This window comes from Diabrotica undecimpunctata, chromosome 4 (assembly GCF_040954645.1).
Source record: "Diabrotica undecimpunctata isolate CICGRU chromosome 4, icDiaUnde3, whole genome shotgun sequence".
NCBI lineage: Eukaryota > Metazoa > Arthropoda > Insecta > Coleoptera > Chrysomelidae > Diabrotica > Diabrotica undecimpunctata.
In genome coordinates, this window is record NC_092806.1 from 29,908,091 (window position 1) to 29,930,207 (window position 22,117).

The 22,117-nt window shown below is 34.6% G+C and overlaps 1 protein-coding gene across 1 annotated transcript in view; it reads left to right on the forward strand.

Moving 5' to 3' along the window:
• The window catches only part of LOC140439381 (uncharacterized), a 34,467-nt gene continuing 12,350 nt past the window's right edge, over positions 1 to 22,117 (forward strand). Inside the window, exons 1-6 of the mRNA XM_072529244.1 lie at positions 1 to 488; positions 5,746 to 6,087; positions 6,538 to 6,730; positions 10,660 to 10,999; positions 14,314 to 14,598; positions 20,959 to 21,248. Of these exons, the coding sequence (XP_072385345.1) occupies positions 5,757 to 6,087; positions 6,538 to 6,730; positions 10,660 to 10,999; positions 14,314 to 14,598; positions 20,959 to 21,248 (1,439 nt within the window). The 5' untranslated portion in view covers positions 1 to 488; positions 5,746 to 5,756. The remainder of the gene's footprint in view (positions 489 to 5,745; positions 6,088 to 6,537; positions 6,731 to 10,659; positions 11,000 to 14,313; positions 14,599 to 20,958; positions 21,249 to 22,117) is intronic.

Genomic DNA, 22,117 nt, shown 5'->3' on the forward strand with positions numbered 1-22,117 from the left:
GAGGACAGCATGATATATAATAATTCTTTAGACAAGGAAATCGTTCATTGTTTTGATTGTTTTGATAGCAGAAATCATGTAAAATGTAAATATAAATAGATAAATACCATCATAGCATCAATATTTATGTTCCTCAGCGGGAAAGTGAGACATGATATTTATATATTGATGATCAGGTACAATTTAGATTTTCGTGAATCAATTTAGTACATGGGATTTTTATAGTGATGCTGTGATTTCTTTAATAAATTATCTCTAAGCAGATCTCGGTAGTTCCCATACTGGCTGACCGACATTAAGTTTTAAGTTTCTTAGTTGCCATACCAATAACACAGTGTAAAGAGGAACCTCTTTATACTGTGCCAAGTGCAAATAATACTATATACTTTAGACTATAGACTTTTAGACCTGTGATAATTTTTTTCTTATCCATAATCCATTGTATTAAATAAGTAGATGTGGATCAATTAGGATATTCAATATAATAGGTAAGTGCACTAATCACAGGTATTATATATATATATATATATATATATATATATATATATATATATATATATATATATATATATATATATATATATATATATATATATATATATATATATATTCCAATGATTATTTTCTTTATTCTGATCAAAAATATTACTATCTCTTATCACTTATGATTAAATATTGTACATCAAAAATATATTTATACATGATATAAGATGAAAATATATGTTTTTTTTCCTGTTGTACATCTCTCTCTCTCTGTACAATGAATCTCTTTAACTACAATTTTTGCTATTTCGTTTCTGTATGATTTTAGTACAATTTAGAACAAATGAACCATTCCTTTCCTTTTAAGTTACTTCCCTTATCTGCTTTACATTTATTTTTTTGCAGTTCTTTTAAGTGATCTTACCCTAAACTTTTTAATGATTTGGTACATTTGATTTCTTTGGATTCAATTTGTTTAAAATCTAGGAGTTTACTATTTCATTCCTATACTCTAAATACAATTTTTTTTATGAGGTTAGCAATGATCATAATCTCTTTTTGATTTGTGAATTTCTTAATTATTTTCTTACTTATTACTTCTTATTTTACTATCTTACTTATTAAGTTTCTTAACCTTTTTTTGTTTATAAAAGGTATATTAATAAAAAAACCCTATTGGAAGACATCACATAATGTTTTCGGAATAACTGACATGATATTTAAAATTTTTTTAAATTTATTTGAAGATTTACAAATTATATGATACAGCAATGTGAAATTTGGCAAACAAATCTCTAAAGAAGGTATCACATAAACTAGGTAGACTACTATAATACAAATATAAACTATTGCATAAAAACTTGTCTCTTCTTCTTCCTGTGTCCTGCTTGCTTGATTATTGTGTGTTGGCTATTAAATTGGCTATACTAATTTTGTTAGCAGCTTGGAAAAGGAAAGCAGAGGATCAGTTAAACGATTTCCTCAGGTTTCAGAGCCATGATCTGGCCTTCGACCTGGCCCTCTTCGTCTGTCTATCTTACCTTATATTATTTAATAAAGTATATTATATCTAAAAACTTGTCTATGTACATTGAAAGATGTTTTTGCTCTTTTAAAATTCTTCATAACAGCTTCTCTTCCATGTCTTTGTTGTTAAAATGATCTTGTATTTATTTTTTTCCTTTGTTATGGATTGGTATGTAAATGTATGAATTGACTACTAACATGTTTATGTTAACTAAAAGTTCGATACTTACTTTCTTGTACCATTTGACACTACTACTAAATTAGTTGACGCTATTATATTTAACAAAACTGGGTTTTCTACGCCAACATCCGGAACGGATAGGCACTTTAAGAAGAAGGGTTTTCTACATCAATGATTGCAGGAAGACAGTAGGACTTTCTTCTACAAGAGAGAGACATTTTTTTCTTAGAATGTTGCTTTTATCACACTGTTATCCTGCAACTATCTGTTTATTCAGTGGAACATGTTATTTAAAATAAAAACAAACAGTTAATATACTAGGGGATGTGCACCTTTATAGATGCTTAGTAATTATGAATGTTGAGGCTTTTCAGGGATCTCTCACTCATTTTTTGCTGTTTGTCAGCTGCCAGTGGTCCCCATGTTGGGTTGTATGTACTGCATTGGCGAAGTTTATGTTTAGTAATGTTTGAACTAAGTATAATAGTAATAATAATAATAAAAATAATGTCCACAAACTGTCAATTTAAGGACGAAAAAGTGTGCATATGTTTGGAAAAACCTCTGCACAGTTGTCACCCCATTGATATCACCCAGCACTATGTTGATAGTAAAGCATCAAACTATTGGTTGACATTAGGAAATATGTTTGCAGAAAGAGAGGATTTCTACCTCTCAAAAAAAAACTTCCTGAAGTGTATCATCAAAGACCCTCAGATACAAAAAAAAACAAATGGTAAAACTCAAGAATATTCAACGTCTCATTGGATGTAGCTAGGCATTTCTCAGAACTAATTATTAAAAAACAGCAAGATTCAGTAGTAAAGCTATTCATCAAGAACTAGCAAACAAACTGAAACTTTCCCAAACTAGCCATCTTCTTTATTAGCAACATGTTCCTAATAGTATGCTTGGGAATGACAATTACAAGCTGTACTGGGACCATACTATGCTCACTGACCAACTAGTGGCACATAATAGATGATCTGATACTAGTTAACTATTGGAGTTACAACATCAAGAAGTTGCCAGAGACATGATAATGAAAGCATTTTTTTTATATAGCCCTTTTTCTATCCGAATTGTCGAATAAAGGCCTCTCCCATTCCTCGCCATTCATCCCTGTTGTGTGCTAGGCGCTTCCACATTGGTCCTGCGACTCTTTTGATATCGTCGCTCCAGCGCATTTGAGGTCTTCCTCTTGGTCTCTTCGCATCGTACGGTCGCCAGTTTCCGACTTCTTTGTTCCATCTACCATCTTCGAGACGTTCGTTGTGTCCAGCCCATTTCCATTTTAATTTAGCTGCTTGTTTCGCGGCGTCCTTTATTTTTGTTTTGTTCCGGATTGCTTCGTTCATTTGCCGATCTATTAGTGAGATACCAAGCATCTGTCGTTCCATAGCTCGCTGAGTTTTTCGAATCTTGTCCATGTTCTTTTTTGTGAATGTCCAGGTTTGAGCTCCGTAAGTGAGAACGGGAAGGATACAAGAATCGAACACTTTGGTTCGAAGGTTTTGGGGTATCTTTTTGTCTTTCAGTATGTATGAGAGTTTTCCAAATGCGGCCCATCCCATTCTTACTCGTCTGCTTATTTTTTTTTGCTTATTTGATTTTATTTTAATGAAAGCATAACAAGTAGTAAAATCTTTTATCAATGATTGACTAACTGATATGTTACTACACTACTCTTCTCTTTATGGGTTTAATAACCTTGTAGATAATGCATGACCCTGTCTTGTGTTTTCTAATTTACCAGCCTGTAGATTATTAGATCCACCCTGCTTTGGTATGAATCTCGAATTAATCAGAATATAATATATTTGTTTTCTAACAATATTGTTTTTGTTGGGTTAAGGAGATTGCCATGTATAGAAACAATTTCTAGTATACTATTTACATCTAAACCATGTATTTGAAATCAAGAAGCTTTCTTTCTAACAGAATTGTATCAATCTTCCATTGTTATGTTCACCTATGTCATGCTTTTCAGTTACTTTTATTACCTCATTTTCAACTTTTACAATGAGGTCTGTCATGATTATAGTAATTTCATACATTTGGTATAATTAAGTACTTCTTTTATTTCATTGTAGAATTTTTCTATTCCTCAATCAGGCTTTTCTGCGATGTGAGCATAGCTATAACTATATAGTTGTTTGTTGGCTACAGTTTCAATTTAGTATACATCGTTTTATCAAACTGGGGGATAAAACTTAATACCCCTACACTGGTTCTACTATCTATAAAATTCCTACTCGCTTTTGAACATTTGATCATTTATTTTTCTGACATAAAAAATACTAGACAATTGATCTAAATTGAAATCGCCCACCAAAATGAAAGAGTGGTTCGTTGAAACTATAAAATCAAAAATTCCGTCCAATTCTTCAATAAACCTTGCATCTCACAATGAAGGGGAATGATATATGCATCATATGTGCCAAGTTGATGTTAAAAAATTAACTTTTAAAATTACACACCAATAATTTTTGTCAAGGACACACTTTTTTACAACAGAACATCTGTAGTCACTCTTAACATATACTAACACTCCACCAGTATACTTTCTTAATGAATCACCACAAACACACATATAGTTTTCAGTTCTTATTTCATTATCTTCTACATCATTGGTGGTCCAGGTCTCGCTTAATAAAATAACCTTCAGATTCAAACATAACACGTTTTCCTTAATTAGATCTAATTGTTCAAAATACTTTGAGCATTTATATATATACACATAACATCTGTATTTAGTTGTATATTAGGTGCAATTTTAGTTTTTTTGATTATTTACATTACTTTTGTTGACAATTGTGGGCCAATTATCAATATATTTAATAGTTTTGCTGTGGTCACCTGAGTTTATAAGATTTTGTAGTTCATTTTTGGTCATGGACAAGTTTCATGGACTTTTTTTATAATACTCACATTGCTAGTTGGTTTGATCAGCAAAGATTTTGATACCTTCTTCTTTAATCAGTTGTTTATTTTTCAGCACTCACCAAACCTTATGTATAGATGGTAAAATAACTTGAATTGGTCGAGTTTTCAGTGGTGCAAATTTTCCAAGGCTAAAAACTTTAATGCCCTTTCTGTCGATATCAAAATTTTCCAATATGTCGTTTACCATAGTCAAGTCTTCAGCATTTCTCTTCTGCTGGGTCTTCCATTTTGGACTCCTTTACATTAAAAATTACAATATTCGAAGCTCTCCTATCTCTATCCATAATTTCACTAATTAAATCTTCCTTAACACTCAATAAAATTTTACCATTATTCTTGTAACCTTCAACACATTTTTTTACAGTCTTCACAGTAATACTTCAATAATCTGGTTCTCTTAAGATCAATAACTATTAGTTCCCTAGCAGTAAGATTCGAACAAACCCTGTGCATAGCCTCTGGCAGATATCACATGTTTTTCAATCAATAACTTTTAGTTCACTAGCAGTAAGATTTGATTAAACCCTGTGCGTAGCCCTCTAGCAGATATCACATGTTATATGTGGTGTGTTATTTATTATTTTACAAACAACACACTCCATGATTATCGTCAAATTAAAAATTAAAGAATTAGGAAAGTAGGCACGCCACTGGTAAACATTCCAAATTCACAGATTTTTTAGATCAGAACACTTTAACTTTACAAGACTTTCTACTTTTGGTAGAAACTGCAGATTTTTCTCAATATGCGGGTATGATTTTCAACAATGTTATTACCACATTATACATCAATGTTATTACCACTAAATTACGATTAAAACGTATTGGGAATTTTGACTGTACTGTAAACATCTAAAACAAAGAAAGCTATTGTAACACCACTAAACTTCTAAGTTATTTTATTTTAAAACAAAAAGGAGAAATTCGAAGATTTTTTTTTATTTCGAAACAAAAATTCAAATTTTTTGCCTAAATCTGTGCCTTCTTCTAATTGCATTCCACGACATATCGATTCCTAATACATATAAGCGAATTAAATTTAAGTTTCTTTCTATTATTTTATTTTATTTATGTCTTCTTAATTGCATTATTGTTTTTTTTTTGAACAGACATATTCAAGATGGCTGAAGCTCAAATAAATAGAAGCTATCTTGAAATACTTCGAGAAATCTTTCCTCGAACAAATGAACATATGATACAGGAAATTATTGAAATTGTTGAACGTGAAAATCCTGATGATGTATTTGAAGGAAAAATAGAAAATATGATAAATCTACTATCTGGGGACGGAGCCACTGGACCCATGCCAAATGTAGACATTGTAGCAAATAATTTATTTTCAAATTTGATTTCTATTTTTCCCGACGTTGATGAAGATTACTTACATCAGTATGTGAATAATAAACCAACATTTTTTGATATTGAAGATGCAATTGGTGAATTATCGATGTGTAAGTTACTTATTTTTTACTTATAAAATTAAATTCTTCTAAACTTTATTTTACGTTACGAACGGAACGTTTGGATTATGCAGATCAGTGTTAGTAAAACTCTCAAGCACGTGTTGCTTGACATAAGTCATTCTAATCAGAGCCGTATTCAGCACTGTGTAGATGTAGTTAACTTAATTTCACTAATAAGCAGATACATATAGTTGAATACAGAATAATGCATTATAAATACTTGTTTCTTTATTATACATATATAGGTATGTAATTATTATAAGTCTGATAAAAATAGTTAAATTTTACTATTGTTTAACATTACATGTTTATTAACGCTTTAGATAAGATTTAACTAAAAGATAAAAAACAATGCAATGTTTATTTCATTTGCATGTAATTAATAACAACCATTACTCACATAAAAAAGATTTAATTGGGCTTATTTTTTAATTGCAGGTGACTTGCCATCAAAGAAATCGGATCCTATAATTATTACCGAACAGCTTCAGGCAGCTCTGCCAAATGCGGATCCCAGTTATTTACAAAATGAAGCTTGTAGGCTCGCAAAGTTGCCTCAAGAAGCTTTAGACCAGTTTTTAGGAGAAGCTATTATAGATCACAACTACCCTACAATGCAGGATTATCTTAAGTAATTTTGTTTTTTTTAATATATAGGTTATAATATCTATTTTTAGATGTAGATGTTCAATTTGTTTCCCTATTCTTTTTGGCATAGAAAATAATTTTTCTCGAACATAATTTCTCAACACTCAGTGAGTGAAAGTTTTTTAGTTTTATTTTTATTATCATTTGCTGAAAATGCTATTCTGTGTATAAAAAAAAAAATGAAAAAAAGTGAGTTTCGAACGATGGTTTAAAATACACTAAAACAAACCCAAAGATGAGTTGGAATTTGGATTTCATTGCAGCCGACTTTTGGATTTTCGCTTGATACCAGATTTGTTATGTATTGTGTCTTTCCAAAATTTATGTTCAAACCAACTTCCTACAGGCGGTATCTTACTCAGTAAGCATAGTTCAATCTCTTTGAAGTTATTTGTTATCAGAACTATGTCGTCTGAAAATCGCAGGTGCAATAGCATTTCGTCGACGTCTACACGTTGATTCCTTTGGAGTTACACTCCAACTGTTTATAAGCCTGTTCCAGAACTGGGGTACATGTCTCCATTTCTGATGCCTCTTTTGATTTTTATGCATTTTGTATCTTTGTGTAATCTTACGGTCATGGTTTCATTTTTGTATATGTTTCCGATCAGTTTGGAGTACCGATAACCTATGCGACTTTCCTTCTACACTTAAAAGTCAGGATCAATGGTCGGTTATATTCAATGGATTCTTTAATAAGTAATGCCTTTTTTTGCAGTGTAGGTGGTCGTTAGTGCCAAAGTTTTGGCTGGCTCCACACAAGGGATCTAACGTTGCCGCCATCATTGGAGGCAACGTTGGATCAACTGTGTTCCCACGTTCGGTGAGGCATCCACACATTGGGTTGAGTATCGGGGCGATATCAGTGTGTTCCCTCTAGAGCCAACGTCAACATGTCCGACATGGAAATTGCAGTGGTTGCGACTGTCGTGATAATGAGTGCATATGATTGTATTTTGCTACAAAAAGGCGAATTTTACGTCATTTTGTTTACAGCGTTACTTAAAGCTACTAGATCTTTAGAGATGTCATATTTGGCAACTGCAGACTGAATATATGAGTGTAAACCTGACGTCGAGGCTCTGAATCCCATTTATTCTTTTATTAACGCAATTCCCAAATTTCGTATCCTTCTACTTTGGCTGTATTCTGCATCAAACGTGACTTTAATCCACAGCCGATATATGGAATACATAACGTACATATTTTAAAAGTTACCACACGACAGTGGTCTATTAGGAAAAAATAATCTATATTTCAAAATTAAAAGTATATACTTTTGTAAAATATTTAGATAAGTAGATTTTTTTTGGGTAACTGAAAGGTACTGAAAAAACCAGATATGTATATTATTTATTTATGTAAGAAATAGCCTTTTAAGCATTAACCCGGCTCTGATAGACCACCGACGTGTATCGGAGTGTTAATCGTAGACAACTCAACGGAGGTGGCTCAGGTGGCCGAAGATCGATTTTTACATGTTGTAAATTTGTTTTTTAATGCCGTCATGGAATGGAAATTTTCTTCGATAACGTTAGTTTTATTTTCTAAAACGAATGCTGTGTAAAATGGCAGCACAAGCGTTTTAAAAGAAAAAAAGAAGACTTTTTATAAACTGTGGCTTGTCATTGGTTTATTTTTTGCTTTGCTAGATTGTGCAAAATTAGGTGAAATTGTGGAAAATTACGCGCCAACAACTAAATAATGCGCAAATAGCATAATTTTACGCCGATTGGAACACTGCTGTAGTGCCAATATATGGTCGGCATCAACGGCAACACCAGTATTGGCGCCAATCCCTTTGCTGTGTACGCAAAAACCGACGGCCTACGGAAAACTCTCAACGTTGGAGCAAGCCATAAAAACGTTGGCGCCAACATTGACTCCAACACGTATCTGTATCTGTAGAGTAGGGAGGGCGAGTTAAGTTTACAGCACTTAGGCCACAATTGACCCATTGTGCATCCTCCCAGGAAGCTGTCACCCTTAGCCCATTGTCCATCCTGCCATTTCTAGGAAGGTGGACAAGTCACCAGGAGACATCTCTTATGTGGGCAGGTGTGGGCCAGGACTCGCCGAACGCGTACTCTGGTATTAACGATAACTCCGGGCACTCACATAGGACATTCTACAGTTTCGTCTTCTCGTTCACACTTAATACATAAAGGTGTGTCTGCTAGCCCCAGTGTGTGGAGGTGTTTGCTTAGTTGACAATGACCAGTTAAAAAACCAACTGCCAAACGTAGGTTTTTCCTGGTCATTCCCAAGTACTTCTTTGATGTTGACTCTTCAAGGTTACTTAGTGTTACCCTGGCAAGTTTACATCCTTGCCCTTCTTCCCATCTTTTTACGGTTTGCGTATGGGAGTGACATTTGACAATTTCCGCGATTGTTGTAGTTGACCAACCAAAAAGATCCCCAGGTCCTAAGAGTCTTAGGCCTGCCGCCGTCCTAGATAATTGGTCAGCAATGCGGTTACCTTTATTCCTATTGTATCCTTTAACCCACCTCAGGATGATGGTATTACCATCCGAAGCTTGAGTTAGTGACTCGTGACACTTCATTACTAAACCTGATGTGACACGTGGTCTATTCAAGGTTAGTAGCGCTTTTCTGCTATCTGTGCAGATCATTATAGTTTTCCCTGCTATACCTTTTTGGGTTATCTCTTTTGCGGCTATGGAGATACCAGTCAGTTCTGTCTGAACTACGCTGGCATTTTTGCCCATACCCCACTTTATTCTTAGGTTCAGTGATCTGGAGTATATCCCACATCCTGAGCCTTCTTTCATTTTGGAGCTATCGGTGTATATGCAATAGGCATTTGCCACGTTTGTCTCCATATACTGTCTTGTTTCAATTTTGAAGGGGTTTGTTAAAGACCTGCGTAGCGCAAGCGGTAGGATACTTGCCTCGCAAGCCGGTGGTCCGGGGTTCGAATCCCACCGCCGGCAAGAACATCTAGACATTCTAAAAATGTCTATAGGCCCCAGGTCGACTCAGCCTGAATAAAAATGAGTACCTTGGGTAAAACCAGGGGTAATAATAGACGGTTGAAGCGTAGCACTGGCCATGTTACCTTCCTTGTATACCGTAGGCCCTAGATATAGCAGACTACCCTGCTATACTCCCAAAGCCACGACAGCGGTATAAAACGGGAGACTATTATTATATTGTTAAAGACAAACTTTGGTTCAATTGTGTCGCAGCCTGCCTGTAGTAGTGGTAGCGCAACCAGCTCTCCCCGTCAGAAACGAGTTCTCAATTGTCTCATTCCTACATCAAGGTTTGCACCAGCTGAGTGCAGTCGCATCATTGTCACTAGCGCCACCTCTTTGACATATATATATCTAGAGGCGTGATGCCAATGATCAACTCCATTGCAACAGTTGGTGTTGTTTTCATGGCACCACGTTGGTCCCCATGTGTGGAGCCGGCGCGGCGTAAAACCCGCATGTTCCTTAGGCCGGTAAAAATATAATTTTGATTTTAGTCTATTTGTTATTACTCAATAGTAAAGGTTTATCAGGCTTATGGGTCCGTAATTTTCGAGCTCTGTTGGATGAATGAATGTCCAGGTCTTATTAAAGAAAATCGGCACGAAGAGTTATAAAGCGCTTTCATTTTTCTGTTGAAAGTACCAAAAGTTTTTCATCCAAATTTTAAAATTTTCATTTAAAATTCTATCCAATGATGATCCACTTCTAGATTTGATTTAAGAGTATGAATTGTGACATACTGACTAAAAATAAACAACGTAGAAATGTAAAGTAAAATTGGGTATTATAAACAATATTAAGTACTTTAACTTAAAAAACTTAACTTAAAAAACTTAACTTAAAAAAAGTGATAGTTTTTGATTACAAAATAATGAGATGAATTGACAAAATTAAAATTTATAATCTGTTCTAGGAACAAAAAACACAAAGAAGAAGTGGCAAATTATAAGGACAATTTTGATTTGCGTAAGTTTTTAGAAACTTTTCCGGACCCTATTGAAACATTCACTGGCAAAAATAGACCTTCCTGTTTCGATGAAAACTCTACAGAATCTGACGAAAAGTACGCTTTAAATTTTTTATATAATAGTTATACGCGAATTAGGAGGAAATACATCGATTTAGTTTTTAAATGGGAGAAGAAAAATTTAGTAGCTGTGTGTAACAGATTAGATACGTTACATAATAGTCTGTTGAGGCCGAGACCGATAGAGAATGGCGAGGATTCTACCAATATTACATTGCTGCAAATGGTACGCATTTACTATTCTTTTATCATACAATATTTTTTGTTTGTAGTTTAAAGCCATCGACAAAATCGTAATTAGCGATGGCTGTGAAATTACTTAAAAATAAGGATCTTTGTAATGTAGTGACCATCCATTTTCACTGACATTTACGACTTAACATTGGCAATGTAAAGTTTAATTAATAATATTTTGAACAAATTAATTTTTTAGGAGAACTAATGTTATTTATATTATTTAATATTTCTTCTTACTGTGCCTGGAGACAATACGCATCTTTTCTTATGGCTATTTCTTCCGACATTGCTTTCCACTCGTAATTGAGCTATCTGATGCCATTACAAAACTGTGATAATTCATCTGTACCTGTTGCTTTGAGTATTTCTGCTAGTTTCTGGTGATGAATGCAATCAAAAGTTTTGCAGTTGTCTATAAAGTATGAGTATATTTCCACATTAATGTCACGGGCTCTCTGTGAAAATATATTAAGTGAGAATAGAGCCTGAGGAGTTCTCATTCCATTTTTAACGCCGAATTGGCTGTCACTTACTTGCTGCTCGTACTTTTTGTATATACGAGTGTGTATGACTCTCAAGAACGTTTTTAATACGCGAGACATCAACCTTATCGTGCGTTAATCGTCAAATTTAGATGCATTAGATTTATTGGGTAAGGTGACGAAAGTTGATTTCAGCCAATCTAAAAATATTTTCCTGATTCTGTAGATTGTATTAAACAAATCTGACAAAAGGCTTAACTCCAAACCGTTTTCGTGTGTCAGATGTTTCGGCATGTTCCTCATCAGGCCCTTCGGCTTTACCATCTTTCTGTAATAGGACGGCATGTTGTACCCCTTCTTTAGTAATGACAGGGCTCTTTTCAGTAATCGCATTGGCAGGTACTCCTTCGTCGTTAAACATGCTTATCTTGTCGTTCATCATTAATATTTATATTATTGAATTAAAGTAAATTTATCGAATATTACTTCCATATAGATGTAAACGTAAATGGCGATTGGCAAAGACACGGGTTAGTATCTTAATGACATAATAATAAGCAGGTATAAAAATTCTCAACCTGGAAAAACTCAGAAATTATATATATTCAGGGATTCTACAGCATTCACTGCCTTCCCTCGCTCAACCGTTTCCATCTCTCCCTGTTCCATTCTCCATCGTTTAGGCCTCTCTTACTCATGGCGTCGTCTACTTCGTTCCTCCAGGATTTTCGGGGTCGTCCTCTTTTCCTCCTTTCTATGGGGCTCCATTCGGTTATTCTCTTTATCCATCTGCTGTCACTAGTTCTTCTTACATGTTCATACCACTTTAGTCTTTTTTGTTCTATGTATGTTAGTATGTCTGTTTCTATTGATGTTCTTTGCTTTATTTCGTCATTACTTCTCCTATCCATTCTTGTTACTCTGCAGCATCTTCGCAGGCATTCCATCTCTTTTGCTACTATCTTACTGCTGTTTTTCTTGTTTATGATCCAATTTTCAGCCCCATATGTTATAATACTTCGCACTAACGTTTTATAAATCTGTGTTTTTTTCTTCATATTTAGGTGTCTATCCCACCATACTGAGTTAAGTTGTCGGATTGCTGTTCTTGTTTGTTTCAATTTTTTGTGTAATTTCTTCCTCTGTTGTTGCCTTTTTCGTGAATATAAACCCCAAATATTTGAATTTATCCTTTCCTTTGATTGTTACGTTGTCATCAATCTGTAGATCTTCTATGTCTTCTTCACTTGTAGATAGATACTCTGTTTTGGCGAGGTTAATATCTAGGCCAGCCTTGGTATATTCTTCTTGTAGTTTCTTCATCATGTAGCTGAGGTCGTCTTGGTCTTGTGCAATCACTACTTGATCGTCTGCAAAGCTTAACGTATATAGGTATTCGTTCCGTACCGGTACTCCCATGCCTTCGCATTTTCTTTTCCATGTAGTCAAGGCTTTCTCTAAGTATATTTTGAATAGGGTTGGAGATGTGGAACAACCCTACAGGAGCCCTTTTGTTGTGGTGAAGTCTTCTATGATTCTTGTTCCCATTTTAATGGACACTTTATTTTCTTTATACATTGCCTCCCATAGTTCTGACCTTGGTAGAGAGTCATACGCCTTTCTCATATCCACAAATGCCAAATGTATATCTTTATTTTTTGCTTTTTTCTTTTCCTACAGTTGTTCCAGTGTGTATATGTGGTCTATGCATGATCCTCCTGCCGTGAAGCCTGCTTGATCCTCCCCGATTTTACCTTTTATCGCTTGCTCTATCTTTTCTCTCAGTATCTTCCCATATAATCTTCCTATTGATGATATTACGCTTATTCCTCTGTAGTTTTCGAATCGTTTTCTATCTCCTTTCTTAAATATAGATGTCATATATGCCTCCGTCCATTCCTTTGAGAGCTGTTCTCCATTTATGGCTTTCTGAAATATCCATTGTATCATCCGGTGTAATTTTTTGGATCCGTATTTTATAAGCTCAGGTGAGATGCATCCAGGTCCCGGTGCTTTCTTATTTTTGATTGTTTTTATGGCCGTTCTCATTTCCCTAACTGTTATTTCTATTTCTTGTTGTGGGGATCTGCTTCGTCTTCGCCTGGTTTCTTTTCCAATGAATTGTGGTCTTTGTTCTGTTAACAGTTCCTTGTAATAGTCCTTCCATTCTTTGTCCTGTATATTTCCCAATTTAATTTTTTCAGTTTTGTTTCAATTCTCTCAGTACTTTCCATGACTCCGAAGTTCTTGTACCTCCTATGTATGTTTCAATATTTAAGCAGGTTCTTTCCCATTCCTCATTCTTTTGTTGTGTTATTTGTTTTTTCACTTCTCTATCTTTTTCTCTATATTCTTTATAAATTTCATCGTTGTTTGTAGTCAGCCATTTTCTGTATAGTTGCTTTTTTTCTTCAATTATTCTTTTTGTTGGTTCATTTATTTCATAATAGTGCAGTTTATTTGTTGTGTTCTTTTTCTCCAAGGGCTTCGAATGCTGCTTGTTTTATACTCGCCTTTATATGCTCGTTAAAAATTACTATTAAAACAATCTGAAGATGACAAAACTCACTAGAAATATTGTACAAAGTTTTTTAACCATTTGTGAAGTTTTATGTAAAGTTTGAATCAAATTTTGCTATTAAAATAACTATGGGCATTTTTTTGTAGTAAAATCAAACATCCTTAAAGAAATCCGCTTTCGAAATATGTTCACAAACAATGAATTACTTAATACCACGTTAATGAAATTATGATGAATATAGTTATACTAAAAGTATAATTACTTTTTAGCCATACAATTTTTACCTCATTGTAATTTTAGATATCATTCTTAAAATACCGTAAACAAATAGAAAGAGAACTAAAGTTAAAAAATGAGGCATACCGTCACGCCAAAGAAGAAGCTAGAAAGTTTAATCTCTTTGAAACCTGCCAGTGTTGTTTTGACGAAGAGCTAATCCCGGAAGAAATTTACTTTTGTATGAAAGATTGTCCGTTCTGCAAAGAATGCGTTAAAAAAGGTGTGGAAGTTGGTGTTGGCAGAGGTGATACAAAGTTTCCCTGTATGGCCGATTGTGACTCTGAATTTAGTTTACAAACGCTGCAGGTGAGTAGTAAATATTTTTTAGAAGTTTAATAATGACTACTGCGTGAATATTTCAGTATTTAAAAACCGTTACTCAGCAAAGTATTAATTAGTAGTAAATTACGTAAAGTAATTATACAGGGTGTTGCAAACCGATACCACAGAAAAATGTACAGCAAATCGAACCCTGAAAGTTTTCGGACTATGTTTTTTTAGATGCCTATGAATATATCTATATTTATTTCAACATATTTCTTGATCAATATCAATGTAAAACAGTTGTTGTGTTGAACAGCTTTGCATCAACGTTTTTATATTAGGTCCGCCCTTTATATCGTCGAAAATGCATTAGTGGAAATAATAAAAGAGGGGAGGTTCAACGTTGCCAAACTTATTGGTTTTATTTGACCTGTTGTCTTTTTAGCATTTTAACAATGTTTTAAGATAATCAAATTTGGCGAATTGATTTAAATGGCAGGTTACTGTTTTTATTGGGAATATGCTACAATTTTCCTTTACAATAAGTTTAATTTGATTTCCACTTCGGAAATCGTTTTATATAAATAAAATTTATTAATGTTTTGTATTTTAAGTACAATTTCCGAATTGGAAATCTGAACATCAAAATAAGCTTATTTTAAAGTCATATTGTGCCTTATTCCCAATAAAAATAATAAACTGCATTATAACGCCACAATAAAAAAGCTTCACACAAAATTATTAGACAACGTCGAGTCGTCAAAGTAAGGACACTGTAGTAATGAGCAAAACACAGAACAGAACTAGTTTGTTATGCCATGCGTATTGCATGGTTTATAGTGGGCTGGTCTTTCATAAAGCATAATAAATAAAGACAGTACTAGGAAAGCATTAGGAAGGAACAGGTGTATTATATTAAATTTAAACTCTACAAAAAATTACGTCTTTTAATTAAAAATAAGATATTATTTGGTATTTTCCAAATAATATCTTTGAAACCATATTTTCGTTTAGATTTTTTGGAGGTAGTAGGTGTGAAAATAAAAATTAGTTCTTTAAAAATGAAATCAAATAAAAAATAATTCCAACATTACTGTTTAAATTAAAAATAATTCCAAACAATTAGAAATTCTAAACCAAATTCTTAGGTAATTAAATGTTCAAACAGAACACCAAATTGTAACGAACAGTAACCAAAACTATTATACAACGCATTTCTCATGGCGTTGAGTTTATCTGCCGATATGTTTTGGCTAAGTTGAATTATCTATTCCTTCAGTTCCTCCAAGTTGGTGGCTCGCTCGAACTCATCCCTGTACAATTTCGTTTTCAGGACAGCCGTCTTGTTGAAACCCAATTTCGTTCAAGTTAATTTGAAGACGTTGAAGTGCAGGAATAATTTGATCTCACAGTAATTGGAGATATTTGACTGCGTTTAAATTGCCTTCAATGAAAAAAAGACCAATACATGGACAATAAAAAGTACTATAATATGGTCTCCCAAAATTCCAGTCCAAACATTCATCTTTTGTGGATACTGCGTACGCACAGACACATTCAAATGCTTATTCTCCTGAGACCAATAACGTACACCGGATGTTCCGATGTGTAACGGATCTCTCCATCATAACTTCACGAAATTGCACCCGTTTAAATTGATCATCAGGAAATATTTCTTGAGTTTATAACAATGGTAGATGTTTCTTAGATATCGTATCGATATTAGAAGAACTTAAAGTAAATGATAGATTGCTTAAACAATTACAACAGAGATATTTGCAGTATTTTGTACACATTGCTAGAAGAAACCGTGGATCAGCAGAAACACGTGGAAAGTGATTGAACAAAGAAAGCAACTTAAAGTTGGCCCCTGTGATCAACAGACATATAAAGCTCTCTCCAGAGATATTCAACGAAGATGCCGAAAAGACAAACAAGAATACATCTCTGAAATCTGTCAAGAAATAGAAAATCACGGATATCGAAATGAAACCAAAGACCTCTTCCGGAAAGTGAAAATTCTTGCGAGAGAATTTAAACCCAAGAACTATGCAATAGAGGACAAACATGGTATTATCATAAGTGATATCGACAGAGTGTTGGAAACATGGAAAATTGTTCAGAGCTCTACAGGGAAGAACACGTAAATCTAGGCCACACTTCAGCCCTCGAAAACATCGCATACAACCCTGAACCTGAAATTCTGCTGTCCGAGATTGAAGAAGCTGTAACTCACCTCAAGAAGAATAAATCCCCTGGCTGCGATGATATCACGGGAGAGCTCCTTCAGAACATGGGAGACAAAGGATGTTACATAATGTGGAAACTTTGTAATAAAATTTGGAGATGCGGAAAGTGGCCCAGAGAATGGCGCACATCATTGTGCATACCAATCCATAAAAAAGGAACAACTACAAAGTGTAGTAATTATCGTGACATTCTCACTGATTTCCCATCCAAGCAAAATATTACTAAGAATCATTAAACGCCGTTTGCAACAATACTTAGACAAACAAATTCCCCAAGAACAAGCAGGCTTTGTCAAAGGGAAGGGTACGAGAGAGCAAATCCTTAATATGCGGCAGCTCATAGAAAAGGCCCGCGAATTTAAAATTCCAATAATAATCTGTTTTCTAGACTACCAAAAGGCATTTGATTGTGTGAAGTGGGAAGTTCTCTGGACAGTTCTTCATGAGATGGGAGTTCCAGATCATTTGGCAATATTAATTAAAAACGTATACGAAGATAACTCAGTTAAAATAAGAATTGAAAACCAGCAATCTGATACCTTCAAAACCAGCAGAGGTGTACGACAAGGGTGCATACTATCTCCAGACCTGTTCAATTTATATGGAGAATACATAATGAGGAACGCGCTCGATGGATGGAGAGGCGGCATCTCCATTGCAGGAAAAAAGATCTCAAACTTAAGATTCGCAGACGATACAACACTGATAGCAACATCTGAAGAGGAGATGTCGAGACTGATAAAGAGAGTAGAAACCGAAAGCAACAAGTGTGGGCTCAAGATTAATAATCAGAAAACAAAAATCATGATTGTGGACCACGCGAATATCCTCCAAACAACAGGCGCCCTAAATCAATTCGAGAAAGTAGACGAGTTCACGTATCTAGGATCTTCCTTAAGCAATACAGCCTCCTCCCATACGGAAATTCGCAGAAGAATAGGGATGGCCAAGAACGCGATGGGTCGACTGTCAAAAATATGGAAGGACCGCTCTTTATCCAAAAAACTCAAAATGAGACTGGTACGGACACTCTTTTTTCAATCTTCAGTTACGGTGCCGAAACATGGACAATAAAATCAGAGGATAGGAAAAGGATTGACGCATTCGAAATGTGGTGCTGGAGACGAATGCTACGCGTCTCGTGGACGGAGCACAGATCCAATCAGTCGATTCTCGAAGAGCTAAATATTCAGACCAGACTCTCCTCTCAGTGTCTTGCAAATGTTTTAAAGTTTTTTGGCCACATTGCGAGAAGAGACAATGACAACTTAGAAAGACTAATTGTGTGCGGAAACGTAGAAGGACGTAGAGGCAGAGGACACTCACCTATCCGATGGTCAGATCAAGTACAGAAAGCCACTGGAGAGACGTTTTCCGAGTCCATGAGAGCAGCCCAAAATCGCAAGAGATGGAGAGAATTGACAGCCCGCATTGTAGGAAATCACGATCCTCAGCAATGAGGAAACGACAAGAGAGAGAGAGAGAGCTAGAAGAACAGGCATGATGGAAAAACTGATAGTCGAGGGTAGAGTTGAAGGAAAGAGACCTAGGGGAAGATCTCCAAGCCGTTGGGTAGATCAAACAAAAATACTGATTAACCAAGGGTTACATGAAGCCGAACAACTAGCCCAGTACAGAGAAGGATGGAGAGAAATCGTGCAAAAACTGTAAAGGCCTGATGGTGTCACCACATCCCAAAAGGGATTAGGACTGAGGAGGAGGAGGAGTTGTTTCTTTTCAAAATATTTCTCACTGTTTTTGCATTCAAATCAACTTCATCGGCAATTTGTTTACTTGAACACGGCATCGCTTCAGCCAGTGCCCAAACTTGAATATCTTTAATTTCTCGTTCTTGAGAAATTTTCTTTTCGCGAGGTTGATCTGATGGGCAGCATTTTTTACATCTGCCATTGGTACAGTCAAACTTTTCAAATTGATTAATAATGGCCAATACAGTTTTTTCTATAGGTATTGGCCTATTTTCAAAAGCCATAATAAATAAATATATTGTACTGCACACAGATCGTAGTGTTGCCGGTGGGAGCAACGTCTGTATGCGCAAACTTGAGTCGAAGTGCGACAGAGAAAGTATTCGAAATAAAGAGATAAAAGATTGTACGCGCGAACTTCGCTTTGAAATGATAGGACGGATTAAGCCCATTAAGGCATAATTTGTTGTATTGTATAAAATGATTAATTATTTCCTTTTATCAAAATCAATATTAAACTCTATGTAATGTAAATAACAAGAAACAAATTAAAAATGCTTTAAATTAATATGTGATGAAAGAATAGGTTACAGTTATTTTAAAAATCTAAAAAGCTGGCAATTTCTTTTTAAATAAAAAAAAATTCCAAATAATTTTTTGTATTATAATTTTTAATTAAGCAAAAAAAAAGATTTTCTTTAATAAAAAATAAGCTCTTAGTAGACATATCTGATACTCACTTGAACTGTTCTTGAGATACTGATACAAACACTACTTTCTACTTGTTTTTTCTTGCGTAACCTGACCTGCGGTTTTATGATTACAATACACACACGCACACACACACAAACTAAACTTTTACTCCAAATCACTTTCCTCTTCCTCTTCTTCATTTTCAGTTTCAGAGTCCGAAATCTCACCTACATTTATAATTAAATTATCGACAACTTCGTCAAATTGAGGTTCTACTTTTAAAAACTCTTCTTCGCATTTTTTTGCATGATCGCATCGTTTCTTCCACTCTTCGACTGAAAATTCAGAAAAAAACTCTTCACAACATCGTTGCACAGCTTTTATATTAAATAATAGGTTCTTTTGTGCAACATGTTGTTTCAGAGAAGACCATACCAATTCGATGGGGTTTAGATCAGGGTGATACGGAGGCAAACGTAGAATACTATGACCATGCTGACTTAAAAGATCGTCTATAACATATAATTTAAAACTCGGCTTGTGCACTTTTATTAAATTATACAAATCTGGTTTTAACATACCGTCATCGAAGTAAATATTTTTTGCTCTGAATCATTTCACTCTTTCTGGTATTCGAATTTGGTGGTTTGTCTTTTTGCACATTGTGGTAAGGGGCGTTATCAATTACAAGCACAGAATTCGTGGGTAAATTGGGAATTAGTTTTTCCACTAACCATTTTTTGTAATTTTCAAAATTCATTTCGTGATGATAATCTCCCGTTAATGAATTTGATTTAAAAATTAGTTGTGCATTTTTTATAAATCCATTTTCTCCACCAGCATGTACTATTATTAAACGTTGTCCTTTTGATATTGGCCTCTTAAGTCCTTCATTTGAGTCATCATTCCAGCAAGTATCAACTGTGTGGGAAGCGTGGATGTATGTTTCGTCCATATACACTATCGGCCTATTTTCCTTTCTATAGCTTTTAATGGCACGTAAATATAACAGTCTTAAGTGACGAATATCTTGTTTTTCCATCAAAAGCTTTCTGTTTGTTTTTGTTTTTCTCCATCGAAAACCAATAGATCTGACGACTTGTCGTAAAGAATCCATACCTCCTGAGTAACCGGTTTCTTTAAATTTTCTCCAAATATTTGGCATCGTGGGAACAATTTTATCTGTGGTATATGTATTTATTATAATTCTTCTTAATAAAGCTTTATCGGCATCGTCGAGGTCAGTTTTAGGTTTTTTTTGTTTCTATGTTTTTTCGGAGACTGGAATGACGAACTTTCACCAGCATTTATTTTGCTTTTTTCTTTTACGATATTTCTAATACTTCGTTCCGATACACCTGTAGCAACAACAACGCGTTCATACAGCCGGTCGAACGGAATTTGCGGCGCTCCTAAGGATTTTTCTTCCTTCATGAATTCAAAAACATTCGAAATTACCTCCCGAGTTTGCCTATTAATTTTATGCATTTTTAAAGTGCTTTTAAAATCCATCTTTTATAGCATTTAGTCCGGCACTGGTTATTATGTTTCTTAGTTAAAGAGGAAACAAGCACTGAGTCTAAAATCTATTTCGAGCGACACGTGGTAGGTCTGTCTACTACGCCGTCAAAGGCGGGGCTTAGCGACCGGCAACAGTAGAATCCGTGTACAATAAGTTACATTCCATATGACGCATATATTATTTAATTTAATAAATAAATATTTAATATTTGTATTTAATTTGGTTTTAGATGGTTCTCCCCAACAAATTATTTGAACGACTTGCTCAAAAAATTGCCTCCGAAGAAATAAGAAAAGCCAACGTCGAAGGTCTAGAAGTTTGCCCATTTTGCGACTTCGCCACAATATTACCAGATGAGGACAAAATTTTCAAATGTGAAAACCCTGAATGCCTCAAAGAGTCTTGTAGACAGTGCAAACACGAATCGCATGTGCCTAAAAGGTGTAACGAAATAGAATATGACGAAGATGTGCAGAGAAGGACTTATATTGAAAATAAAATGACAGAAGCGTTGACCAGGTAATTATCTATATTAAGTATTGATCTATATAACAAAGTAAGTTTCCACAGCTGTTACCTTAATCAATCACGAATAAACACGATCAGTTTTACACAAGAAATATAAGTATACTTATAGTAGAAACCTTCAATTTAGAAGAGTGATTTCATAGTTTAAACGCCGAATATCCTCAAATTTAAATGTCGAAAACTGCCTGTTTTCTCGATTGCAATTTCCGTTTCCTCATAAGAAATTACAGAATATATAAAGTAGTATATTTATTTGTGCTTCTCTATAGTAGACTTGACCAGAAGTTGTCGTACAGTGTAGCCAATTCTTGTTCACAAGTAGTAATTATGGTCATACAAAACCTGTATTCTTCCACGCAGTGATTATTACCGTCATAAAAATACAAACAAACATGATTTTTTCAATAGTAAAAATTAAGCACAAAATTGTAATGAAATAAATTTTATTTATGTTTCGTTTCGTTACATATTTAAATTTATAAAATAAAAATTGATATTTTAAAACATTATTTTTCAATCGTTTGGCAATGTTGGAATTAGCGAGGAAATTCCGTTTTACAATTCGGACCCAGACATGCCGTAAAACTAGTTTTTATTATTTTTTCGCCGAAGAAATTCATTGGCGTTTCTATGGGTAGTGCATTTTGTGAGTATATTTTATGTGATAAGTTTGTAAACTTATTGTTGTCATGTTGCCGAGAGGGGGCATTTGGGCCTGTAGGACCCATCGCCGGCTCTTCGGGCTTCTTCCTATCCCCGGGATTGGATCGGGTATTCACCATCTTTGGTTTGTCGCTGGTAGAAAGGTTAAATACTACCGCTGTTATAAATAACAGTTCCAGTGACAAATATCTGTTATA